Consider the following 26768-nt stretch of genomic DNA (forward strand, 5'->3'; position numbering starts at 1 on the left):
GCTGATAAGACATTTGTTTTATTTATTTATTTTTATGTGGTGCTGATAATTGAACACAGTGCCTCACACATGCTAGGCAAGCACTCTACCACTGAGTCACAATCCCAGCCCTGAATATTATTTTAACAATAAGAGTATATTACTTATTCCTCATTAATGCAATTTAAATTATATTTTGCTACATAAATTATATTATGCAATATTAACCTAGTCCCCCAGGCATATGTATTTTTTCCCCTACCATCTGATTCATTTTAAGTCACTTGCGTATTTTCTTTTTGATTGGCCTCTTTCCCTTAATGAATATTGAGATGGATAAGGTGTTTGCCAGTGGAAGGTGATAGTATTTGTCTTCAGTTTTGAAACGGGCTTGTTTTATCATGACAAGAATTTGGGTATATTTCTCAAAATATCTACTAGAGCAGCTAGAATAATGTTTGAGATGTGTAATCATAGAACTTGAACATAACAGCTTTAAAGCTCTTTAAATAGCTTTGGTTAGGAAACTTGAAGTGTCTAGATGCCTCTGGCAAAGATAAACCTGCTGACAGGACAATTGTGACACTTGTCTGTGGGCAGGTCCACCCACACTCACCCGCCTGAAGACTTATGCGCTGCCTTTGTGCTTGTTACAACCGATAATAGCCACTAGGTTTCATTGTGTTTGGATTTATCTTAGAGTAATAACCTGGGTTTAGGACTTTTGGGGAAAAAAGTTTTTATAGTTCCCTTGTGAGTGTGTAGAAAAATCATACTTTGGAATACAGAACCAGTAGTAGATTTTGACATCTAAAGTCCTTGAAAAGAACATCTTTCTGCTGATGTAACAGATGCTAGACTTTAAAATAGGAAACAGGGCACCAGTCTTAATTTCAAATACAATATGCTGAAATTATACCTTGCATTTAGGATTTTGGGTGCTTGCATTATATGACATAAACATATTTTGGGTGCTTGCATTATATGACATAAGTATTTTCCTAGATAATGTCTTCTGCAAGCCAGGTAGGATTACTTCACTTTTCTTTTAATTAGTTAGTTTGAATATTTGTGTGTGTGGCATAATAAGCAGCCCACCCTTCCTCCTCAAGATCTCAAATCTTGACTACCACCCACATCTATCCACCTGGTGCTGGCACTACCCCAGATCCATGGTCCTCTCACCCAAGCAGTCCACCTTGGATCCTTTCTTTCCTGTTCCCTTGCTGTCCTTTTTACCTAAGTCTACCATCACATTTAAATGTAATGTTCTTGTGCCTACATTTTTTTCAACTACCAAATATTGCTATTTTCCAAATGGCAGTAGGTTGCTGAGATTCCTTCCTACTGCTGTATTTCAGTGAAATAGCTCATTTAATTTTGCTGTTATATTACTTTCCATTCAATGCCATAATTAATGATCTTCTCTCATATTAATGGTATTTGAGTTGTTTCCAGCTTTTTACTACTGTGAACAGTGCTACTATTAAATTCCACCTACTTATCTCCCATTGTATGGGTGAAAGAATTTCCCTTGTTGTAGACTCAACAGTGGAATTGCTGAATGATAAGGTTGGTTCAATATTTAACTTTAGAAGGAAATGCCAACAATTGTCTACAATAAAAACAGTGAATTTACAAATGGGTTTACAGTTTTGAATGTTGGACAGGGAGAGAACAGAAGTGGTTAGGATGTGATGACTATAAGGGAGGAGGGGAGAAGATATAAGTGAAAAATAATGAAAGAGTGAAAGAGGGAATAATAAAGATTGACTGTTAACAGCAGAAAAGAGAAAAAGAAAATCAAGGGAAAGAGATATGTGAGTCAAAAAATATATTTAAATTAAACATTTTAAAATTAAAAATAATAGACTACAAAGCAAAACTGAAATATATGTATCAAACTTCCTAGTCCTCATAAAAAATGATCCATAAAATAATGGCTTCAGAAATGCTAGAAATAATAATAATAATAAAATAAATGTGAATATGTATAAATGGCTCTGAACCATTAAGGTCAATTAAACAGAGAAAAGAAAAAAGGAAAAATCTTGATGAAAAGTTAAAGAATCACCTCTGTTGGAGTTCAAAGGATTTTCAGTTTCCCTCTTAGAAGTGATAGGTGAGGTTGTCTGGAGTGTGATGCTTGCTCCACCCTGGGGGTGGGGGTTTGTTAGAAAAGAGAGGTTATCCTATAGGCAGAATTCCTGGAGGCAGGGTTTAGGCTTAGATATACTCCAGGCTCTCTGCTGACTGCCAATTGGTCTGGAGCTTTTTTTTTTTTTTTTTTTTTTTTTTTTTTTTTTTTTTTTAAGTACCAGGGATTGAACTCAGAGGCATTCAACCACTGAGCTACATCGCTTTGAACACAAGGATATTGCGTTCAGCTCTATTTTGTATTTTATTTAGAGCCAGGGTCTTACTGAGTTTTACTTAGCAAGCTTTGCCATTGCTGAGGCTGGTTTTGAACTCGTGATCCTCCCGTCTCAGCCTCCTAAGCTGCTAGGATTACAGGTGTGCACTACCATTCCCAGCTGGTCTGGAGATTTTAAATCTACACACCTCCAGGGCCCAGCAGTTGCAAATGCACACTGGAAGATTGCATCCCAGAGATCACCCCTTGGTTCCACTCATGTGGTGGAGGAGCCAATTCTTAGTCCACTGGATCACCGGCAGCTCCCACATTTTCTGGTCTCAGGTGGGTTCAGTCTCCAAACTCAATCTCTTCCACCCCTGCCCTTTCAAATTCCTGTCCAGGTGCTTTTCTATTTTTCTATTCTGCCATCTTGAAAACCCTCTACATTTGTTTATTGACCATGAATATTTTCTGTTCTCTATAAAATCTGTTCATGTTTCTTAATATAAATTCTTTTTCTTGGTTTAACATATTACACAGGTATTTTTCCAGCTGGTCCTAAAGGCGGCAGGATTAGAGGGGGAGGGGAGAGCCAGATGGGTTTATATGATCAACTGTCTCCTGTGTAAACCTCTCTCCATGTTTGATTTTCTCCTGGTCACTTAGGCACATTCTATGTGTCGGTTTGCCAGGAATCGGCTCCCCCAGCTGCTGCCCACTGTGCTATGCTTTCAAAATAGTTCCTTCCTCTCTCCTCCACTTGCAGGTGGGAGAAATGGGGCTCTCCCTGTCCCCCACACAAGGATATTGTGTTCAGTGTGCCTTTCAGTTTAGTCAGACAGTCTTTGATCTCTAAACTCTCCTTGCCCAGACATGCCTCAGGCCTCCTAAAAATATGGGTTTCTTTAATTCCCTTATCCTTACCCTTTGCTCACAGAGGGACTGTTGTGGCTCGTGCCTCTGGCTGCAGTGGCAGCTGTAGCGCTGGGGATTTCTTCCTTATTATACCTAACCTCCTGAGTCCCTAATCTGCTTTGAATATACAGTATTAAATTCCAGTATAACCCCACCCCCACCCCCATTTTTGTTCACCCACCTTGCTGAGGGGCTGCCTATCTGCTTTCTGGGTTTCACACCACAGAGCAGCCAGGAAAATGACCTCCATTCTGCCATCTTGAAAACCCTCTACATTCATTTATTGGCCATGTATATTTTCTATTCTCTATATAATCTGTTTATGTTTCTTAATATAAATTATTTTTTGGTTTTACATATTACACAGGCATTTTTCCAGTTGAACTTATCTTTTTTTTATTTTAAGGTGTTTTTGATGAACAACTTTTAAAATTTTAGTATTATTAAGGTTATCTTTTGTTTTATAGTCAGTTAATTTTATACCTTACTTGGACTAGATCTTATTGATATCTCTAAGTTACTATGACTTCAATGTGCTCAATAAACAGAGCATTCTTAATGGAGATAATTTTTCAAAACATAAAATACCAGTTTTCTTACTCCTCTTCCACATAAACAGAAAGTGTTTCTAAGAGCTTTTCTGCATTGTTCCTTAACAATTGTGTGAGTATTTCTAGCAGTTTTAGAAGAGAACTACTCTTCATTTGGGAGTAGGCTTTCCCCAGAAAAAAAAAAAATTACAGAAATGGGTCCTTAAAGCTTAATCAGACCTCAATTTTCCCTGCTTATGTCCAAAACCCACATCAATTTTTATCCCATGATTCGTGGCAGTATTCCATTTTAGACTTTTCTTGGTTTGTTACAGTAGGGCTGACTCCCAAACACAAAGCTGGTAGCTTTCTTCTATTAAAAAATTGGGAATTTATTGCCAAAAAAATATAAACTATTAACTTTTGGAGTGAGGTGTACTGTTGAGCTCCATAGGAGACTGGAGTGTTTCACTGGCAAATATATTCCCCCCCATCTGGTAAAAGTATCTAGATGTTCCATGCATATTTATTTCTGGAAAAAAAAAAACCAAGACCCTTTAAGGCAAAGTGGTGTGGTAGGTGCAAAGGCATATTAAGCTGCCAATGCCAAACATAGTAGTTCAGCTATTTTTCTTTAGGTTATAAACATATTGGTTTTGTTTCTTAACACACCTGTGCTTTGGTTTTCAATATATAAATTATATTTTAAATCTTTTTTTTCATATTACAAATTTAATTAGTTAGCAGGACGTACATGGTAAACAATGCCTTTTAACAACTAAAGTTTGAAATTTGAGAGTAATGCCCATCTTCCAATGGGTATAACCCTAAGTTTTTTTTTATTGGTTCTTTTAGTTATGACAGTACAATCCATTTTGATTTAATTATATGAGCATGGACTGTATCTTATTCTAATTAGGACCCTATTTTTGTGGATGTACACAATGGTGGGATTCACTATGGTGTATTCGTATATGCACATTGAAAAATTATGTCAGATTCATTCCGCTGTCTTTCTTTTTCCTTTCCTCCCTCCTTTCCCTTCATTCCCCTTTGTCTCATCCAATGCGCTTCACTGCCCCCACCCTTATTGTGGGTTAGCTTCCACATATCAGAGAATACATTGGACCTTTGGTTTTTGGGAGACTGGCTTATTTCAGTACAACAGTCTCCAGATCCATTTATTTACTGGCACATTTCATAAAGTCATTTTTTATGGCTGAGTAATATTCTATAGTGTATATATATCATATTTTCTTCATCCATTCATCTGTTGAAGGGCCCTTATGTTGGCTCCATAGCTCAGTTATTGTGAATTGATCTGTTATAAACATTGACGTGGCTATGTCACTGTAGGATGCTGATTTTAAGTCCTTTGGATATATACCAAGGAAACAAACTAAGTAGGGATTTTCTGGGCCTTCAAGAGACAAAGTGGATAAACACATATGCACACACACACACGCGCACACACACACACGCACACAGCTTTATCTCCTCTCTTAATATGAAATTGCCTCAGAGTCAAGCAGTCCTTTGGAAGCACAGACTAGAGTATGATGCAATGCTCCTAAAGGCACTAAAAATACCATGACGTGTTAAAGGATTTGTAAAACACTTCAAGAGTATTCCCTCATGCTGGCTGTCTGTGAACAGAAGTGGTGGTTTTCAGCTAGTCAAGCAGCCTGCTCCTTATAGCAAAAACATGGCCGGTTACTCTCATCTCCCAGGATTCCTGTGGGTGGGGGACATTCTCTGGTGGTCAAGCTTCGGTCATGCCACTCCAGTCACTGGGAATCCTTTTCTGGATCATTATCTAGAGTCCTCATAGAGCCATTTAAAAAGTCAATTACTTAGCTGGGCATGGTGGTGCAGGCCTGTAATCCCAGAGGCTCCGGAGGCTAAGGCAGGAGGATTGAGAGTTCAAAGCCAGCTTTAGCAAAAGCAATGGGCTAAGCAACTCAGTGAGACCTAAAGAAAATATAAAATGGGGCTGGGGATATGGCTTAGTGGTTGAGTGCCCCTGAGTTCAATCCCTGGTACCTGCTGCCAAGAAAAGAAAGTCAATTACTTAGATAATTATCAAGGAGAGAATCTTGCATGGACAATATACAATTTTTTTTTTTTTTGGAATTAGAGGAAATTCTTGGGTTGTATTACAATTTTCTTTCTCCAGAAAACTTTCTACTTTAGCAGAGATCTGTGTACCTTTCTTAGATTAAATGCTTGGCCTCGACTTTTCCTTGAATTTGGGAAAATTTCTCTTTCCTATCACTTCCTCCAGCATAGACTTACCAGACGAGGAGAGCCACCTTTTGGCTTCCTGGCCATCTTCCCGTCTTGGCTGACTGACCTACACTGGTGTTGCTAAGACCTTTCCTGGAAAGAATCTGCAGGCCAGAGCCCAAAGTTGGGTGATTTTGTACAGACACTAAAACACTAAAACACTCAGAAGGATGAGTTGCCAGGTTGGCAGGAACCTGCCAGTATTTTGCTAACTATTTCCAGAACACTGACTCTGCTGCCAACCGTTACCACAATTTTTTCCTAGTAAGAATACATCTAAGGGCAGGGTTGTAAAAAGATGACTGCTTTAATGGGAACTTTATTGTAACCTTAGCACTGTTATTTGAGAGACATTAAAAGAAAGTCTTTTAGAGGTTCCAACAGTAATTAACGTGTGTGCTTTTCTGGTTTTTGCTTCACAGAAGTGAAATTTTTCTGTGAAACTCCAGCGATTGCTGATATTGTGATCTTGGTTGATGGTTCTTGGAGTATTGGAAGATTCAACTTCAGACTGGTTCGGCTTTTCTTGGAAAACCTGGTTACAGCGTTCAATGTGGGCTCAGAGAAGACACGAATTGGTATACATCCTGTTACTGACAATAGTAGTCAACTATCCATATAAAACCACCAGAAAACTCTACAAACTGCCTTTTATTTAGAATTACAGTAGCAACTATACTGATGTTCCTTAAAGTGCATGTTTGGGTCAATAAGTATTTGGATCAATAAGTATTTATTCCTAACTAATTTTTGCTATGGCAATATCATTCAATTAATTATTGAATACATTTTAATTTTCTGAAAAGTCAAAATATTATTAATAACAATAATAAAGTTTTAAAGGTATTGCCTATTTATGATTTTGTCACATAGCAGCTTTTATTTAAAAAAAAAAAAGATAGCTGAATCCAGGGAAATGTTGAAAAAAAATGGAAATAGTTTTATTGTACAAGATAATCTTTGCTAAGTTAATGCTAGCCAAGATTAAAAGCAAAAAATTACAAATCTTTGAGTAATATTATAAATAATAAAATAATATATTTTTATAATATAAAGTCTCATATTTAACTTTTAAATAGCAATTGAGGAAAATCATTCCTTTAAGATAGAACATTAACAAATAATTCTAGACCTTTTATCTACATATGTGACCAGGGATTTTTTTTCTTTTGAATGTCAAATACCTAATTAGGTGCTAACTTCTATATGGTTAGAAAATTTGTACCCTCCTTCTACTCCTGCATACATAAACTTAATTTCTTTAATTGATGTCAGGAATTCTTTTTGAAAGTCTATAGTCAAGCCAAGAAAAAGAAAATGTTGTACAAAATTAGGCCCTCACCCCTTCTGATTTCTTGAGTGGTTGGTCTGTGACATTCTTGAGCAACACATCATTGCTTGTGGAATTTCTCATCTTTTCCAGGCCTTGCACAGTATAGTGGTGACCCCAGAATAGAATGGCACTTGAATGCCTTCAACACAAAAGATGAAGTGATTGAAGCTGTCCGGAACCTTCCATACAAGGGAGGGAATACCCTAACAGGTATGTTTCTCTCAGTCCACATTTTAAGCAACATCTCTTTCCAAAGAATAGTTGTATTACCATATTTGGCTACTTTTAAAGACTTAGCATACTGATTTGTTAACCAAAAAGCACCTGTAATTCTTAGGTAGCTCTTTGAACTCAGTGGTAAGAGTTAAACCCCAGACCTCTCATTTGTTCTGCTGTAGGAACTTCATGTCCCTGTAAGGGGTTGATTGGGCTAGAAGGAAATAAAGCAATCACCCAGGCAAGCAGCCTGCTGGCCTTTATTAGTTCATTTTCCTTCCTTTTCCCCTCTTTTCATGTATATTCATCCTGACACTTAAATTAAAACAAATTTCTCTCTTATTTTTAAAGAAGGTACTTTTTTTTGCCCTTATTCTGAAATCAGTAGTTATCAAGAAAATATTTATGTATTTTTGGCTCATTAGTATTTTTGAAAAATGATTCATATAATAATATTGACATTATAATTATCCAAAGGGTTTGTGTAGTTTTGTTTATAATTATATTATTATTATTATTATTATTACTTTTTGTGGGCTGAGACTGAACCCAGGGCCTCATGCATGTTAGGTGAGTGCTGTACCATGGAGCTGCATGTACCTCAAGCCCTGTTCTTGTTTATTTTAACCCTAGTACAAGTTATTGCCTAACACATGATATAGATACTCAACTTCCATAATGAAGATTCTCTTATTGACTTTTTGGTAAACCACTGAAATCTTGATAATTCTTTGCTATTTTGATGCAAAATGTAGCAGAATTTTTGTTAATAAAATGGAAGTTTATTAAGCACAAATTCTGTAACAGTATTGCATTATTTCTTATTTCTTTGTGAATGGAATTTGTCTCAGAAGGTAGGAGTTTTATGATTTTAGATATGTTCCCATTACTTGGGGGGGGGGGGTGGAGCAGAAAGGAGTGGGAGAAGAGGGGAAGGAAGAAAGGGAGAGAGAAATTTTGGGGTCTTAGAACATCATGAACAAAATTGAAAGTGTAGTGATAATATTTTGGACAGGCACTAATGTGTGGGAGTTATTGTTTCATCATAAGTTTAAAGGTTTGTTTTTCTTGAGCGTAAGCTCTTTTAGCATCTGTTGCCATGAATTCAGTGTCTTTGCACCTACAGTTATGAAGTAAAATATTGTGAAAGCCCACAGTGGCAGGCAGAGGCCAGGAATCTTCCGTATGTATTCCTCTCATCTGGGGGTGAAACCACTGGGACGGTTGATTTCTGTTTATCTTTCCTCGTTTTCCTCTCAGCTCTTGCTCTGAACTACATTTTTGAACATAGCTGTAGACTAACAGCAGGTCAGGTGTCACTTTCATTTTTCATTCCTATCATTAGTGCTCGACACAGAACAAGCGTCCAGCAAATTGTTGTGCAATGATTTGATAGACTGAAGGAATTCTAAGATAGCAACAGTACCCTTAGTATTAAAAAATCAAAATTCACATGAAAGATACACATAGGAGAGGTATTTTGTTATCATTTGAATAAGTGAAGTGCATTATTCTATGTCGGTACATTCAATTAAGAGTATATAATAGTCTATCTCAAAGATGCACTATTCAATTACTTTATTGCCTTTATTCTGATGGATTTTAGTTTTTCTTCAGATCTGTCAAGCACAAGGTCATTTTGAAAATGAAGATTCAACATCTAATAAAACCTCTTTTAGCTCAATAAGTTATGCATCTTGTGGTTACATTTTTCAGAATCAGAAGGCTTTTGATTAGAGACAGTAGCTTTGTGTTGATTTTTCCTTGTTTTCCTCCCAGGTCTTGCTTTGAGCTACATTTTTGAAAATAGCTTTAAACCAGAAACAGGATCAAGGACTGGAGTTTCCAAAATTGGCATCTTAATCACAGATGGAAAATCTCAAGATGATATTATTCCGCCATCTAGAAACCTTCGTGAGTCTGGTGTAGAACTGTTTGCTATAGGTATGTTTCTTCCGCTGTGGACGGAGACACCCACTGATTCATTTGTTATGCAATGCAAGGGTCAGTTCCTGGAAAGCCATACACCCGAGTGCTTTCTAGTCCTGGTTCTCACAGTCAGCTGTTCTCAGATCCCAACTTCCTTGCATTTAAAATGAGAGTGTTGCAAACTGTCATGTACTGCACAATGACAGGCCCTCTAGATGGGATATTGACCATAACACATGAAAAGCATGAATTGACATAAAAGGTCAGGTGCATGTCTGATACCATTTAATTAGTTAGGACATTCTCTTTAGGATCAGTTTATCTCTTTTCTGATTGTCTAGGGCAAAACCAATTTATTATTTTCAAGGAATTAATGTAATGTCCTGCAGCTATTTAAAAAAAGCCTGGAGTTCTAGATATGCAGTATTACTGATTTGAAACTAACCCCTTAAAAGGGAGTGTAGATATGACCAAAGCATGATATCCTCAATATGGAAATGTCATGTGAAACCCATTAATTTGTGCAGTGAATTCCACATGGAGTTATATATCAATTAGGACAGACATACTGTGTTTGGTATCTGTTTTTCACTAGTGTCCAGCCAAGAACAGTCTAAGAACAGCTGCAGAAGTTGTAGAAACTGTGTTCTTTCCTCTCTTTTTCTTATCTCTATAGCATTTCTAAGCAATGGGTTCCTTATGGGGGAAGATTGCATCTTCTTCATTCCTATCACCTAACCCAGTGCTCGACACAAAATAAATGTTCAGAAAATGCTTATGGAATGATTTGATGGCCCAAGGATTTCTAAAATAGCAATATTACCCTTAGTATTAAAAATCCAAATTCTCATGAAAGATACATGTAAGAGAAGCATATTATTTTTATGCAGATAAGTGAGGCATCTTATCCTATAGAGTTGGCATGGTTATATTTGCCATTCACAGAACATAGAATAAAAATATCTAGGGGGAAAAGAATGTATTGTGTTCCAACTTTGTTTCAGTAAATTATACGTTTATTACTTTAATGTGTTTGTGTTTTGTGGAGGGGAAGGCAGTGTTGTATCTCAGTGGTCTGCAGGAGCGGCTGAGACCAGTTTGCAAGAACCAATTGTGCACATCTCTTCCTACATCAGTATCCTGTGACCTCACTTGGATAGTTTGAAATAAATCATAGTTACGTGTTTATACTGCAGTGATTGGAAAACATCACAAATCTGGGCAGAAAGAGGGCTGTTAAATATTTGCCATATTTACTAGCACACTTATGGAACTTAAGTGGACAATAATCTAAGTGACTTTTAACTATATGATAACTTCAGTCCTTAAAATAAATGAAGAACTTAGTTTAAACTTTCTTGGCATTAACGTTTATCATTCTGAAGTTACACAATACATCTTTCAGAGTTATCAATGAAAGTAAAAATTCCTTTGACCCATTATTGGTTTGCTGCTCAAAATGTGAATTTTGGAATGCTTTATTCAAGAAGTATTTGCTTATCGACTGTGTTTTAGGCATTGTGGTGTGTGCTGGGGCACAAAGATGGGCAAAGCAAAATCCTTACACAATAAATTCCTTCAAAGTCACTATCACCATTTTCTTTCTTTTCCATGAAGTTGCAAGGCAAACTATTTTATTCAGAAAGGAAGATTGATTAATTTCAGGATATGTTTCTTAGAATATTCTTATGAGTGCAAACTTGTCAGTTTCAACTGAGTGTCATGAGAAAGCACCGGTGGCTGATTGCTTCAGTTGTGCACTCAATTAATATGGAATCACATGTGCATTTTAGAATAAATCCCCAGGCAAAAAACATCACAGAGGTTTATTTTTTATTTTCTTATCCCTTCATCCAATAAAGGAAATTTCTACAGAAGACTTAAAGTCATGGGGGATTAGCTTGTGTGTTTACCTTCCATTCTCTTCTCTTGTTAATAATGAATGGATGAGTTTTTAAACAAAACTTTTAAGTCAATTCATCCAGATATGACTTGTACTATTTTTTTTTTCTCTGGAAATTACCTGGAAATCATCTGTATTTATTATCTTAAAACCTTCTAAAGAGAAAAGTTCAGAGACAACTAATGCTTTGTTACTCAATATGTCGAGACTGACAGCTAAGTTACTTGGCACGGCCAGGCATCTAAGAAGTAATTCATGTTGCTCCAGGTCATCTCTCTTCCTTGCTTTCCGACTACCTCCTTTTAATACTTCCAGATGATTGAAATGACAGAGATTTATAAAGAAACCGTTCTTGTCTGCTAAAGCTTGGGGAAGACAAGTCTACCTTAATACCCATAAAACCTAACCTTGGGCCTCTCCTTTTCTACCTCTAATTGCAATGGTAAAACTTTACTAATTTTAGCATATACTCTTTTGAGACGGAGTGTGGCATAATAAAATCCAAGCTGTACATTCACTAGCTGTGTAATCTCGAGCAAGTGAATTCAACTCTCTGCATATTTATTCATTTGGAAGTTGGCAGGACCAATAATGCCGACCTCACATAAAATACATATTAATATATGTATTTTACATATATTAATTTACACATTAATATATGTAAAATACTCAAAGCTGTGGGCATAGTAAACATTCTTCCAAGTGTTAGTGTCCACTGCTCTCTGCCCTTCTCTGTGCCCTGCTATGTTACAGAGACTCAGGATTTTGCTTGGCCTATGATAATGGAATACAGTAGATATTGTGGAAGGACTGGAACTTCCTTTTTGCACAAGGAAAATTTCAGTTGTTATTAGGCAGCAAGTTGTTTTTGAATATGCTAGAAACAAATTCCCCCTAAGCTTTCTCTTGGCTCATTCCTATATAATAATAATTTTAAATGTATGTGATTTTCATTCTAGGAATATCTCTCAATTTAAGTAACCTTATTTCACAGAAATTTAAACCAGAAGCTTTGATAGTATAGAGTCCTGGTTTAATTACTGTTGCTTCTGCAGTATTCATGAAAGCAGAGGTTAGTTTCATTAAATGATCTTCCTGTTAGGATGTACTGAGCAAAATTACTATCTAATCATTTAAAAAAAGGCTTTGGAAGCTGACTTTTAAAAAACAATCTGACATGAAATATGTCTCTTTAAAGTAGCAGATGCTTTCGACCCACTCTAAGCCTGCAAGTCTATCAGCACGGGAAGTGTAACCAGTCGGGACCTGAGATAGGAGTCCCAGTTGCCATTTGTCAGGACACAGGCACATAATAGCTTTCATTTTATTAACAATCCATATTCTTACTCTGGCCCTTTCTTGTTTATTTTCTTTCTATATACATTCTAGAGAATCAAAGCTATTATTTCCTGTTATGACATAGAAGATTTATATTTTTCATTTTTTTTCATGTGTATATTTATTATGTATTTATTTAATCATTCATTTCCTTTGATAAATGTGATTTTTTTTTTTTTTTTTTGGCAAGCAGGGATGGCGGGGAGTGTTTTAGAGATCCAACTCAGGGGCACTTGACCACTGAGTCACATCACCAGCCCTATTTGTATTTTATTTAGAGACAGGGTCTCATTGAGTTGCTTAACGCCTCACTTTTGCTGAGGTTGGCTTTGAACTCCTGATCCTCCTGTCTCAGCTTCTTGAGTCACTGGGATTACAGGCCTGTGCCACCACAGTGGGCTCATCCATCCCTTTGAGATGTGACCTCCCTACATTGTCCAGGCTGGCCTCAAACTCCTGGGCTCAAGAGAATTTTCCACCTCAGCCTCCTGAATAGCAGGGACTGCAGGTGTGCAACACCACACCCAGCATGCACGTGTTTTAATTTAAAATAAAAATTTTCATTATTTATCAAAATGAACAGCCTGGGTCAAGCCAAGCCCCCTGCAGTTGCTCTTTCCAATGAGACATGAAGGTCACCATTGTCCCTGTTGTGCTCCATGCCAGGGGTGAAAAACGCTGACCTGAACGAGCTGCAGGAAATCGCCTCGGAACCGGACAGCACGCACGTGTACAACGTTGCCGAATTCGATCTGATGCACACGGTGGTGGAGAGCCTGACGAGGACAGTGTGTTCCAGGGTGGAAGAACAGGACCGGGAAATTAAAGGCAAGTGGGTGACAGAGCACAGTCCCAGGGATGTGAGTGTCATCAAGCACAAAGTCTATGCCGGACTATAAAAACCCTCACTATTCCTAATTTCAAGGTTCTTAAGGCTCCTTTTGGTCCTAACTCATCAGAGTAGACGAGGAGCATCGTGACAAACGTTGTAGGGCTGATGGAGGGCTGCTTTGACCACTAGATTTCTTTTTTCTCCATAGTGTTCCATTTAGAACACCATGGTTTTAAAATTAAATTAATTTTTTTTTACCATCATGTTTTTAAAATTAAACTTTAAGTCTTATGATAATTGTGCATTCATATCCAATTGTAAAAAATACTACACAGAGAGTGCATTCTTTACCAGTTTCCCCCAATGGTAGCATCTTACAAAAACTATAGCTCCCATATCACAAGCGGTGGTACAGTCTAGGTACAGAACATTTCCATCACTGCAACTGTGGCTCCTGTTACCCATTTATAACCACCCTGACTAACATCCTTCCCAAACTCTTTCCCCCCAAATTGTTCCCCATCTCTAATTTTCTTTTATTTCAAAAATTATGTGAGTGAAATTATGCAATATATAATCTTTAGGCACATTTTTTCCCCATGCAGAATAATTCCCCAGAAATTCCTCCAAGTCGTTACATGTGTCAACAACCCTTTCCTTTTTATTGCAGTGTCATATTCCCTGGTATGGATGTGTCACAATTTGTTTAATCATTCTCACATTGAAGGATATCTGGATTCTTTCCAGCTTTTGGCTACTGTGAATAAAGCTGCTGTGAATGTTTGTGTATGTGTTTGTGACTCATCCAATCCATGAACACATTGTGTTTGTTTACTTGTGTGTTGGTTTCTCAAATGAACATAAGTTTTTGTTTCTCTGGAATAATGCCCAGGAGTATGATGGTTGGATCATTTCCTAGTAACATATTTAGTTTAGTTTTCATTAAGAAACTGCCAAACTATTTCCAGAGTGGCTGTAGCATTTTTTGCTCCCACTAGCAGCGTATAAGTGACCCAGTTTCTGTGCATCATCACAACATTTGTTATTGCTACTACTTTTTAAAATTTAGCTCTTCTGACAGGTGTGGAGAGATGCAACACTATGGTTTTAATTTTCATTTCCCTCATGGCTAAAGAACATCTTTTCACATACTTATTTCTTCATGTGTATGTTTTCATTGGTAAAATGTTTCTTCATGTCTTTTGTCCATTTTCAAGTTGAATAATTTTTTTTGTGTCAGAGATCAGGTAGGAATAATTTATGTGGGTTTATTTCAGAGTTCTCTATTCTGGTGCACTAAATCTACTTGTCTAATCCTCTTCCAATACCATCTTGAATTATTATTGCTACATAGTAAGTCTTGAAATTGGGTAGAATTGAGTTCTCCTACTTGATTATTCTTTTTAAAAACCATTTTTACTCTTCTGATTCCTTTGCCTTCCCATTAGTTATTAGAATAATCCTTATAAAAATCTTACTGAGATTTTGATAGGAATTACAATAAATCAATAATCAATTATCAAATATCAATTACCAAATATCTATATGGGGAGAAGAATCATTTTTACCTTGTTGAGTCATCTAATCAATGAATACATTTGTGTCTCTTTATTAGACATTCTTGATTTCTTTCATCAGCTTTTTATAATTTTCAGGACTTATGTGTCTCATATACTTATATCCTATACAGGTTTTGTTAGAATTCCACTTAAGTATTTAATTTTATTTGGGTGATTTTGGTTGTATTTTTAAATTTTGTTTTCAGTTGTAGACAGACACAATTCCTTTATTTTATTTATTTGCTTTTATGTGGTGCTGAGGATTGAACCCAGTGCCTCATTTGTGCAAGGCAAATGCTCTACCAATTGAGCCACAACCCCAGCCCCTTTGATTGTATTTTTAATTTCAGTGTCCTCATGTTCATTGATTATAAGGAGAAATAAAGTTGATTTTTTTATGCTATGATCTTCTGATTTGTACTTGTTAAGCAGTCTAGAAGTTTTTCTCTAGATTTTAGAGAGTTTCTATGTATAATATCATCTGCAAAGATGGAAATTTATTTGCCATAATTTTTATTTCCTTTGATCTCTATAAATTTTATTTCCTTTTCTTGCCTTATTGAATTTGCTATAATTTCTCATACTGATTGAATATAACAGTTGTAAGTAAACACCTTTGCCTGATTCTCAATTGTAGGAAGAAATTTTCTGATTTTCAAAGAGTTAATCCATTTCATCAGGCTTGTAGGATTAATGTGTGTGTTCTTCAGAGTATTCTCTTATTATTACTTTGATGTCTCAAGGTACTATAGTAATTTCTGTTTCCTTTCTTATTTTGATGGTATAGGTGTAGAAACCTTGCCTGTTTTCAAGTCCCTTTATCACCATGTCTGTGTATCATGTAATTGTCTTAAATATTTATGTATATATAGAGAACCACACCGGAAATTTTATATTTTCTGCTTCAACCATCAAACATAATTTAGAAAACCCAAGAGAAGTAAAATGTATCATACTTCCTTATTTTTATACTTTCTGGTATTTTTACTTTCATCGTGAGGATCTAGGTTTTCTTCTTTTTAAATAATTTTCTTTTTGTTTAGACAACTTTCTTTAAGGATATGTCTGTTGGTGATAAATTCTCTTAAATTTCCCCCATATGAGAATGCCTTGGTTTTCCCCTAATTTCAGATATTTTTGCTCAATATAGAGGTCTGGTTGGAAAGTTCTTTTCTCTCAACACTTGAAAAGTGTTGTGCCTCTTCCTTCTGGTTTCTGATGAGAAATCTGTCATTCAAATGGTTCTCCTTTTCTAGGAAAGGTCTCGTTTCTCTCTCATTACTTATAAGATTTTTTTTTCTTTGAGTTTAGTTTTTCAAAGTTTTATTATAGTATATCTTAGTATGAGTTTCTGTGTGTCTGTCTTGTTTGGGGGTGATATACTCATTTTCTTGAATCTATAGTTTGTGTGATTTGTCAAATTAGGGGCCTTGAAGATGCCTTATTTCTTCAAGTGCTTTTTCAGCCCAGACTTCATTCTCTTTTCCTTTGGGAATCTGATATGAGTAGGTATTTCATTATAGTCCCACATCTCTTTAAGGCTCTGTTAATTTTTTAAGTCTACTTTTCTTCTCTTATTCAGATCAGGTAATTCTATCAATCAAGTTTAGGCTGCTGTTGAGTTCATTAACTTTTTATAAAAATGTTGGTTGTTACATTTTTTTATTTCCAAAATTTCAACTTGGTTCCTTTTCATATTATTTACTTTTTACTAAGATTTTCTATTTCTTTGTTGAGAGTTTTAATTTTTTCACGTGTTTCAGCTGTTTGTAATTGTTCATTGAATTGTCCTCTGATGACTGGACTCTGATTTGTCTGGTTTCCTCTGGTACTGCTCTGGCAAGGGAGGTAGGGGCACTGCTTCACTTTTGCTAGGTAGGAGTAGAAGTCCAGGTTCTTGACTAGGTCTCCTTTAACATCTTAGAAGAAGAAGCTATTTACTAGCCTTCCACTAATGCCACCCTAGTAGAGGAGCAGGAGTCCCTCATTATTTGTCCCTGGGTGGCTTCTACCAACACTGCTGTGGAAGTGACCTCCTTACTGCTGAACAGTGGTGAAAGCTCTGAGTCACCACTAGGTCGTCCCTGATACCCTCCCAGAGTGAAGAGGTGGCCCTGGTTAGAAGACGAGGCAGGCTCTTTATGTGGTCTCCACTGATATCACAGGTAGGGGGGTGGTAGAAAGGATTTATTACTCCATGGACCACCTTAACTGGGGTGCGGGGATGAGGTGATGTTGATTATAGCAAAGAAAGGGTAGAAGCACTGACTCCCCGTTTAATCTTTGCTGTCATGGATGGTGTGGACACAGCTTTTTCTGTAGTGTTTTCAGGACTAGTTAATGCCTAAAAATTTTCTGTCTTGGGGAAGCTGACTTTTTCAGGTCCTCTGACTAGAGAAAGCAGGCTTTGTTGCAACATCTTTCTTTTGTCTTTATCTTTTGATGTTTTGGGGTTGCTAGATACTTTAGTTCCATGTCTGGAATATATGAGCAAAAAAGAAAGCAGGAAACTCACCCCGGGGATATCACTCGGGTCCTGCAATCTCCCTGCCCCCTGCTTCCTACCTTTCCTTTAATTTCAGTGTCTTCTTCTGCTTGTCTCTCATATAATTTTCAGAATTTTAAGTTATACTCAGAAGGAGGAATAGAGAAAATTACATCTGCTTTGTCTTCCCAGGAACAAATTCATCATGGATTTTTAACATTCGCCCATCATGATATCATTGGTCTGCAGGTTGTACCTGGCTTATGTGATCTGGAAGAGGGGCCAATGTTGAAGTCTTATTTTAAGAGTCTGGTTTTGTTTCCTGCCTCTATTGTATCCAGGAATGTGACATGATTCTATTTGGCTCATGTCCTTCTCTTGCCTGTCATCCCCTTTTCTCTGGGCCAGATCTCTTAGGATTGAGTTCAGTATCTAAGCATTAGGATCCTGAACAAACTTCTCTGGGCTTCAGAGTAAGACTACTTTAGATCCCAGCTTCTCATGCACACAAAAGAACTCTACATGTGGTTGATGATAAAGCATGCGATACAGTTCCTGGTCATAGTTAATGTTCAAAATTTTTGTGGTTATTAAAGTCCCTTGGGTAAGTGCTCTTAAAGGTAGAGAAATCCTAAAACTCAAACTTGTTATTCTTGTTTTCACCTTTTATTCTTTCTCCATTTGAATTTTACACATCCAAAATCTTTATAGAACTATTTGTTTTAACAGGTATATAACATGCACAAAATGCTTACCTAGTATTTTGACTCAGAGTAAGCATTTGGTATATATTAGTTGCTTTTTCTTCTTTTTAAGTTTTTGTACCAGACATTTCTTTAAGCCTTTATGATTGAGGCTGTATCATCTTATTCTAAAAACCGCATGCTCCAGGAAGCCCAGATACCAATCTGAGCTTTGAGACATACTCCTAGTGAGACCTTCATCAAATTCATTCTTTCTTGTGCCTTGGTTTTCTCACCTACAAAATGTGAATTATATTAGTAACTACTCAGAATGAAATGAGATAATACTTATGAAGAACTCAGAAGGATACCTTTAGATTGCACACATGCTCAATTGATGCTCTTTTTTATTGTTCATTAATAATACTCTTAAATGTCTTTAAGAATATTCTTGGGAGTCAAGGACTATGTCTTATTTAAGTTTGTACCCTCAGAACCTAGCATTGTGCATAGTATCTAATGGATACTAAAATGTTTGAACTATTGCAGACATTAATAATTACATCAACTTATCTAGAGATAAAAAATCTAAGAGGTAGTACAAAAGCAATAGTCATTTCTGACTAATGAAATTTGTTAGGCTTACAAGGATAACTTTGGGAAAATGGTTTATTTGATATATTTCTTTGCTTTAGCCTCAGCCCTCACCACCATTGGGCCACCTACGGAGTTGATTACTTCTGAAGTCACAGCCAGAAGCTTTATGGTTAACTGGACTCATGCCCCAGGAAAAGTGGAAAAATACAGAGTTGTGTATTATCCCACCAGAGGTGGAAAACCACAAGAGGTAAGAAGGAAACAGTATTTTTAAGCTATACTTTTAGTTCTCTGAAGTCTTCTATAAAAATGAGAACAAGACCCATGTATATCTGAAAGATGATTCTGTCACGAATATTTTGAATCCTTTGAAATACATTTCCATGTGTCTACATTGTTCTCCCATCTCTCTGAATTATGGTGGTTCCATCTTCTTCTCTTATCCCTCCATCAAATAACTCTCAGGACTGATCTAACTTAGCTTATTCTTCTTCTTAAAGCTAGTGAGTTCTAAAGTAAAACTTATTAGGGGCCAATTATCTGGCCAGCACCTCTTTTGATATTCATTCATTTTTTTCCTACTTGGGAGTAATGAGATTTCTGTCCTAGTGAAGTCTTTGTGTTTCAAATTATGAGGTGATATGATGGACAAGTCCTCCAGGATTTGGAATTTCCTAAACATTTGTAGAGATCAGTGCAATTAAAAAGTCATAATAAAACAGCTGTGGCCAGCATTTTTCAGGGGTTGGCCAACACAGAAGAGAGCACCTTTTGCCAGATGATTGGGTCCTTCCCAATCCCTACTTTTGATACTGCTGTTCACAGGGAATTAATTAAAACATGGCGAAATCCCCATTTCCTTTTGTTGTTCTAACCTCTGATTGACCTCGGCAAGTTTCATAATTTTCTTCTGTATTATTATTGTTATGGCAGGATTTGCGATTTTTTTTCCTTTCAAGTATTAAAAATAAGAAGTAAATCATTTGGACAAAAAAACAACCAGAGTGCTTCCAATCATTCTATCTTTTTCATGACTAATAAACCTTTCAGATGCTTTCTAAATTTCCAAGGAAAAAAATAATTTGTCTCCTATTATGTAGTGGATATGAGTAGGATAATGATTATCTCAGGAGTGACACAATTTCCATTAGATAAGAACTAACAAATGACTTTGGCCACATTCCATAAAAGATGCTTCACTTTATGTGGTAATTTAAGGAGAGTTGGTGGCCATAAGAGTAAGGAGGATGTGTTACAAATAATAAAATAGCCAATGAAATGTTTCTTGCTGGGGAAACTTTTGCCTTTTGGGTTGTAGTTCTGCATGTGAGATATCCCATACTCTCATTCCTTAAAATCTCAAACTGTTCTTCAAACAGGTGGTGGTGGATGGAAGCTTATCTTCCACAGTGTTGAAAAATTTGATGTCTTTGACTGAATATCAAGTAGCGGTATTTGCAATATATGCTCACACTGCTAGTGAAGGCCTGAGAGGAACTGAAACCACACGTATGTATTTAATCCTACACCACTTCTCACTTGGCCAGCATTGCTTAGGTGGACTTCCTACATCAGGCTGCTCAGGTTGCACTGGTATATATCCTAAGGCAAATTCATAGAAAATAGTTCTCATTCCAATTGTGGTACAGGTCCCATGATGTAGCTGCTGATTTTCAGTGCCACATATGGAAATGGGTGTTATAACTCTCTGGAATGTTTAGGAAAGAGCAACCTTGGTGGTAAAGGGTGCAGAAACACTCATTTATTTATTAAACAAATGGCTCTTAAGAACCAGGAACTGTGTTAGAATATGTCAGTAGAAGTAGAGTGAGAGTTCTGTGGCTCTTCTGTCCAGTAGACTACCAAGAAAATTATGTTGCATCTTTCTTTATTGTTCATATCATGGTCATAACCAGATTCTGAATACTATGACCATGATAACACATATAAACAACACACACAAGATACATAACTCATGGGAAGAATGATGGGAAGAGATATTGTTTTTAAAAAGATCAACCATTCTTTTAATAATTTCAAATAATGAATTTCTACTACATGACAGACACTGTGAAAATTTTGTCTAAGAATATCTACCTCTGATGGAGCAATAAGAATTTAAAGAACACAAAGAACAATATTCCAGGCACTATGGTAATCATTCTCTATACATTTTTGGATTTATAGCTGACAAGAATCTGTAGGTGGGTGTTATGCCTCAACTTTGCAAAAATATTTGAGTGGGCATCCTTGCTCTCGAGGATGTTTTAGTCTAGTAAGGGGTGGGCATGCAAACCAAGGACATATAAGCACACTGATGCAATGAAGTGCTGTAGACACATCAACAAAAGTTTGCAAGTGTAAGCAAAGTTTTGAGTTTGCCAGCGTGGTGAGAAAAGTAGGCAGGGCCACATTTTGAAGGATATAGAATTATATTTGAAAACAACATTTCATGTTTGTCATTAGCATTAAGCTAGGAGCTTGCAACTTATCCCTTTCTGCCTCCTGCTTCAACATGGCCAACCTTATTTCTTGGTTATTCCATTTTTCTCAAGGATACTTATAAATAGCTGAACATTAAAATGAATCTCCTCTTGCAGTTGCTTTACCCATGGCTTCTGACCTTGAACTATACGATGTGACCGAAAACAGTTTGCGTGTCAGATGGGATGCAGTTCCTGGGGCCACAGGATACCTGATCCTCTATGCTCCTCTCACAGAGGGCCTGGCTGGGGATGAAAAAGAGGTAACCTTCTGTGTCCTACTGTAGTCCTAGAGTCTTTGACTTTTTAAAGATATCTATATATCTATATATCTATTCTATAAAAATTGAGTGTATAGAACTTAAAAAATTCAGATTAACAACAAGAAAAAAATTATTTGTAATCCTACTACCTAGAGATAATGATTTATTAACATTTAGCTAACAGTCTTTATAAATGCATTTTTTTGGGGGTATCAGAGATTGAATGAAGGGGTGCTTAACCACTGAGCCACATCCACAGCCCCCTTTTGGTATTTTTTCTAGAGACAGGAGCTCACAGAGTTGTTCAGTTCCCTGGTAAGTTACTGAGGCTGGTTTTGAACTCGTGATCCTACTGCCTCAGCCTCCTAAACTGCTGGGATTACAGGAATGTGCCACCACACCTGGCTCAAATGCATTAAAAAAAAATTTTTTTTTAGTTGTAGTTGGACACGATACCTTTATCTATCTATCTATCTATCTATCTATCTATCTATCTATCTATCTATTTATGTGCTAGGCGAGTGCTCTACCGCTGAGCTACAACCCTAGCCCCACGAATGCATTTTTAATACAACAAATGAAGGCAGTTTTGTAGCTTGCCATTTTCATCTCATTTAATGTGAATATCTGTCTGTACCATTAAAGAATATTTTATGTAGTCATTTTGCATTTATAGTATCCATTGTTGGTTCGTACAGATTGTGTTTATACTCATATTATTGGACATAAGAGATAACTTGTATAAATTATGCTTGACATTCTTAACATTCTTTGCATAATTGTGAATCTTTGCATAATTGTCCAATTATTTCCTTGGGATATATTCCCAGAAATGAAGTTTCTTTTTTCAAAGGGGCATGCAAATTATTAAAGCTTATCTTAGATATTACCAGATGGTTCTAGAGGAAGTTTATATAATTTGTCTTACAATATACAGTGGTTATTTCACCCATGAATACTGAATCATTATTATTTTTTTACTAATTTGAGACATAGACAAATATATCTCATTGGTATGAATTTTGCATTTATTCTAAATCATGAATATTTGATTTCTAAATTATTTCTTTCAGTACTCAGGACTCATTTTTAATGTATGAGGGGCGGGGATTGTTAGAATGCAAACATTCATAGAAAAAAGAAGTGTCTTGACCAAGCTGTGGGGTAGAGAAGAGAGGCAATTTGGACATTGGTTCTCTAAGATTGTTTAAAAACCTGCCTCTGCTCGCCGAAATCAGCAAAAATTAGTGAAAAATATGGTGAATCTGAGTATCCAGAACAGAGCATTGATGATCTGACTTTTCTTATTACCAAGACTTAAAAAATGTTTTCCATTCAGATGTAAAGTTGATCTTAATTGTTTTGGTAGAAGAAAAAGTTAAAAATGATGCTGGAAAGATGCTTAGCTACACTAGAAAAGAGAAAAATCATAATTAAAGGAGTGATGATTCCAACAGACTAGTGAAGATTTCTTGAGTCTGTAACAGCATGCAGCAGTGAACATGTGCGAGACAATCACTCCTCTACTGCTGCAGGTGTGGAAGCTGCTGCAGCCGCTTTGAAGGATATCTTGAAATTTCATCTGTTAAAGATACGTGCTGTCTGGATGTGTATCATAGGGAAGTGTTTTCAAAATTTTTTTTCAGTGAGGCTACTTGGTCAGGACAAAACCTGGCAAGGAACTAATATGACCATGGGTAGAGGAATGGAAAACAGTAATGTAGTTATAGAAAAGACGCTCATAAAAGAATTAATAATGTAAAATCTGTCTCTATGAATCAATGAATCTTGAATCATTATTGACAGAGAAAAAATAACAAATTATAAAAAGATCATGTTGATAGGGTCTCATGTGTTTTGTCAAACATATAGGACCATAGATTGTTATCAGATTCAGACACATATGTACGGAATTAAAAAAAGATTATATATATATATATATATATATATCCAAAAGATTGAGAAAGAACTTCTGTTTTATTTGAATATATTAATTCTTTCTAAAATAAGAACTGAAATCGATATGACAAAGTTTTCATTTTGAATTTGACTAAGGAGGTAAGGGATACACTGGGGTGTATTATATTGTTTTCTATACACTCATGTTATATGATGTAATATTTAAAAGTTTAAAAATCTAATTTGTCAGTAACACTTGTAGTTGTGGGGCTAGAGACAGTTTATGAAGTTTTTTCTTTCATCCTTTCCAAACATAAAGTGAACCTGTCACACAATTGGCTCTTGGTTGTTGCACAACTGAGATTATTGGCTAGTTGACCAACTGCAAAGATTAGAAATAGTATCTCAGAATCAAGAAGCAAATTGTTAATTCAGGTATCAAGGTGGGCTTATCATTTCTGAACACTAGAAGGGACCTGCAATCCAACCAGATATGCCTCATATTGAATGGAGTGGTAAAACTAGCCCAACTCAATTGAGCTCCAAGTAAAAACTGGGCATCTGGCCAGAGCACTGGTTAGAATTAGCAAGTAGTGACAGATGCCCACTTAGCCCTGCCTCCAGCATGCTGGCCTGGCTTTTTATCTCTACAGGATATTTCTGATTCAGTTCCACCCACACTCTTCTGGGGCCCAGACGCCCAACATTGTTCTTCTGGTTGGAATTCCCATTTTTCCAGATGCAAAGAGTTATCCTAATACAGGATGCATGGGTATGTTCAATTTTATGTAGTTCCATATTATGTGTTCCCAATATAAAATACAAAACAATTTAAAAAATGATGACTGAAGCCTATTTGATATAGAGGTTGTGAGGAGATACAAAGTCTTACTCCACAAAGCCTCACCTTTGAAAGTTGGATCAGCAGGAATAAACACATTGGGCAAATGATCTAATTACATGTGTTCTTTTCAGATGAAAATTGGAGAGACCCACACAGACATTGAGTTAAGTGGGTTGGTCCCCAATACGGAGTACACAGTCACAGTTTATGCCATGTTTGGGGAAGAGGCCAGTGATCCTGCTACAGGACAAGAAACAACATGTGAGCATTTTAGTCATTTTGATGAAATACTGTCATAAAAGTTCAAATAAATGTTAGGATTGGAAGTACCAGTTTAGGTCGAAATCTTTTAGAAACCTACTGTAATATAGAAAAATGCGTATTTTATCTAGGGGAAAGAAATGCATTTTTTTAAAAAAGTATATATTTTTTAGTTGTAGACGGACATAATACCATTATTTAGTATTTTTTTAATGTAGTGCTGGGGAATGAACCCAGTGCTCCACACGTGCTATGCAAACACTCCACCATTGAGTCACAACCCCAGCATGAAAAGGCATTTTTTCTATCTTGTATTATGAGTGAAATGGATATCAGAACTGAACTTGAACATCCTTCAGATAATTCCACCTGTGTCTCTGACTGAATCCAAATGCTGAATCTGGATGGAGAAAGAAGAGCCCTATAAGGGTTTCGAATCACAGCAGCTGGGATGGGAATTTTAGCTTAGGTCATATTTCAGCTGGGTGACAACGGGCAAGTATTGTAATTATTAAAAGAAGAACAATATCTTACAACAAGTGGTTGATATGAGATTCGATACAGTACTACATGTGAAAGCACTTAGCACATAATTACTCAATATCTGTTTTCCACGCATCAAGACAAATAATTTTTTTTCTAAAAATCTTTGCTATCCTTTTATCTGAGCCTATTATTGTATTTTTTTAATTGACTAAGAAATTTTTGGCAAGGCTAGTCTTGACTTTTTGTTTGGTTGATTTTTGCCATGTTGGGGACCAAACCCTGTACTGCACATGTTAGGCAAGTGTTCCATCACTAAGCTACATGCCCAATCCTATAGCTAATTTTTAGTAAATATATGGACTTTATAATACTTTTAGGAAATGTAGACATTATCTATATTTTAAATATATGTCAATAGTCTGTTTTATGTAACTACCCTGATTTACTAATAAGTCTTCCCATAAACTACTGAAAACATGATTTTATTCATCTTTTGAAACATAGGAAAGTTCAGGAGGCCCTGGGTACTTTCCCACAACTCTGAGCCTTGGAAAGGGATGAGAGCAACTTTCTGTAGTGCTTGGAAATTGTACTTGGGAAATACATAACAGAAGTTTAATGCTAAGGAAATATGTTTTCACACCTTCATTCTACGTTAATTAATGCTATGTTCTCACACTTCAGAGAAAGACTAATGCAATTAAAATAGCAAACAAACAAACAAACAAAAAAAACAGGGACAGAAGAAAAGAAATGAATTTTACTAGAAAGTATCTAATATGCCACTTGACTTGATTAAAAAAAAAAAAAGAAAGAAAAGAGGTACTAAAGGTGATGTTCTGGGTAACAGTCCCTGAGACTGGCATTTTTCTGTATTAAGGAAACTGGACTTTATTCTGTTATGTTGCCAAATACAACTGAATTGCAGAAAAATATAGAGTGAAGTGTTCAGAATGATGGTTATATTGCTTTTCTCTTTCCTATACTTTCTCTCTAGTCCCTTAAGTATCAAGAAGGTCACTGACTCCTATTAAGTTCTTTATTAGCAGGAAATCAGTATGTATTACATTCAAGAAAGAATTGGCATTTGAGATAGGGAGTATTATGCCTGTGACTATGGCCTGTAATTCTCAAATTTGTCTTCAAGGTTTTTCTATCAGCACTGTTGGATATTGTGGAGTGTGTGTGTTTTGTGTGTGTGCTGTGTGTGTGTGTGTGTGAGAGCGAGAGAGAGAGAGAGGGAGGAGATTAGCTAGCATACTGGTCAATATCACCAGCTCCTATATCAACTTCCTGGGTTAAATTCTTACTGGTCTTCTGCTCCTAGTAACTGTAATTTTGACCAAGCTACCTCCCTTTAGTTATCAATATAATGGGAATGATTACAACTTCATCCTTGCAGTCTAATGAAAGGTTTAATGGGATAACATGTTATGTGTCACACACACCCATGGAAAGTACTCAATAAATGTTAACAATTATTGATACTATAAATCTATACTTGAAGTCTCATGAAACTCTCAAATATTATGAACAATTTTCAATATGTTAAATCAGAAGAGGCTTCTTGAAGAAGTTAAAAAAAAGCTAT

General features: G+C 36.2%; 1 protein-coding gene across 5 annotated transcripts in view; it reads left to right on the forward strand.

Moving 5' to 3' along the window:
* The window catches only part of COL14A1 (collagen type XIV alpha 1 chain), a 205969-nt gene that overhangs the window by 52285 nt on the left and 126916 nt on the right, over nt 1–26768 (forward strand). For all 5 annotated transcript variants that reach the window (XM_081265815.1, XM_081265817.1, XM_081265818.1 and 2 more), the window contains exons 6-13: nt 6489–6644; nt 7490–7609; nt 9395–9559; nt 13452–13613; nt 19040–19191; nt 20321–20450; nt 21542–21687; nt 24562–24691. In XM_081265815.1, the coding sequence (XP_081121941.1) occupies nt 6489–6644; nt 7490–7609; nt 9395–9559; nt 13452–13613; nt 19040–19191; nt 20321–20450; nt 21542–21687; nt 24562–24691 (1161 nt within the window). The remainder of the gene's footprint in view (nt 1–6488; nt 6645–7489; nt 7610–9394; nt 9560–13451; nt 13614–19039; nt 19192–20320; nt 20451–21541; nt 21688–24561; nt 24692–26768) is intronic.

The sequence above is a fragment of the Spermophilus citellus genome, assembly GCF_964194105.1.
Source record: "Spermophilus citellus genome assembly, chromosome: 14".
NCBI classification, from domain to species: Eukaryota; Metazoa; Chordata; class Mammalia; order Rodentia; family Sciuridae; genus Spermophilus; species Spermophilus citellus.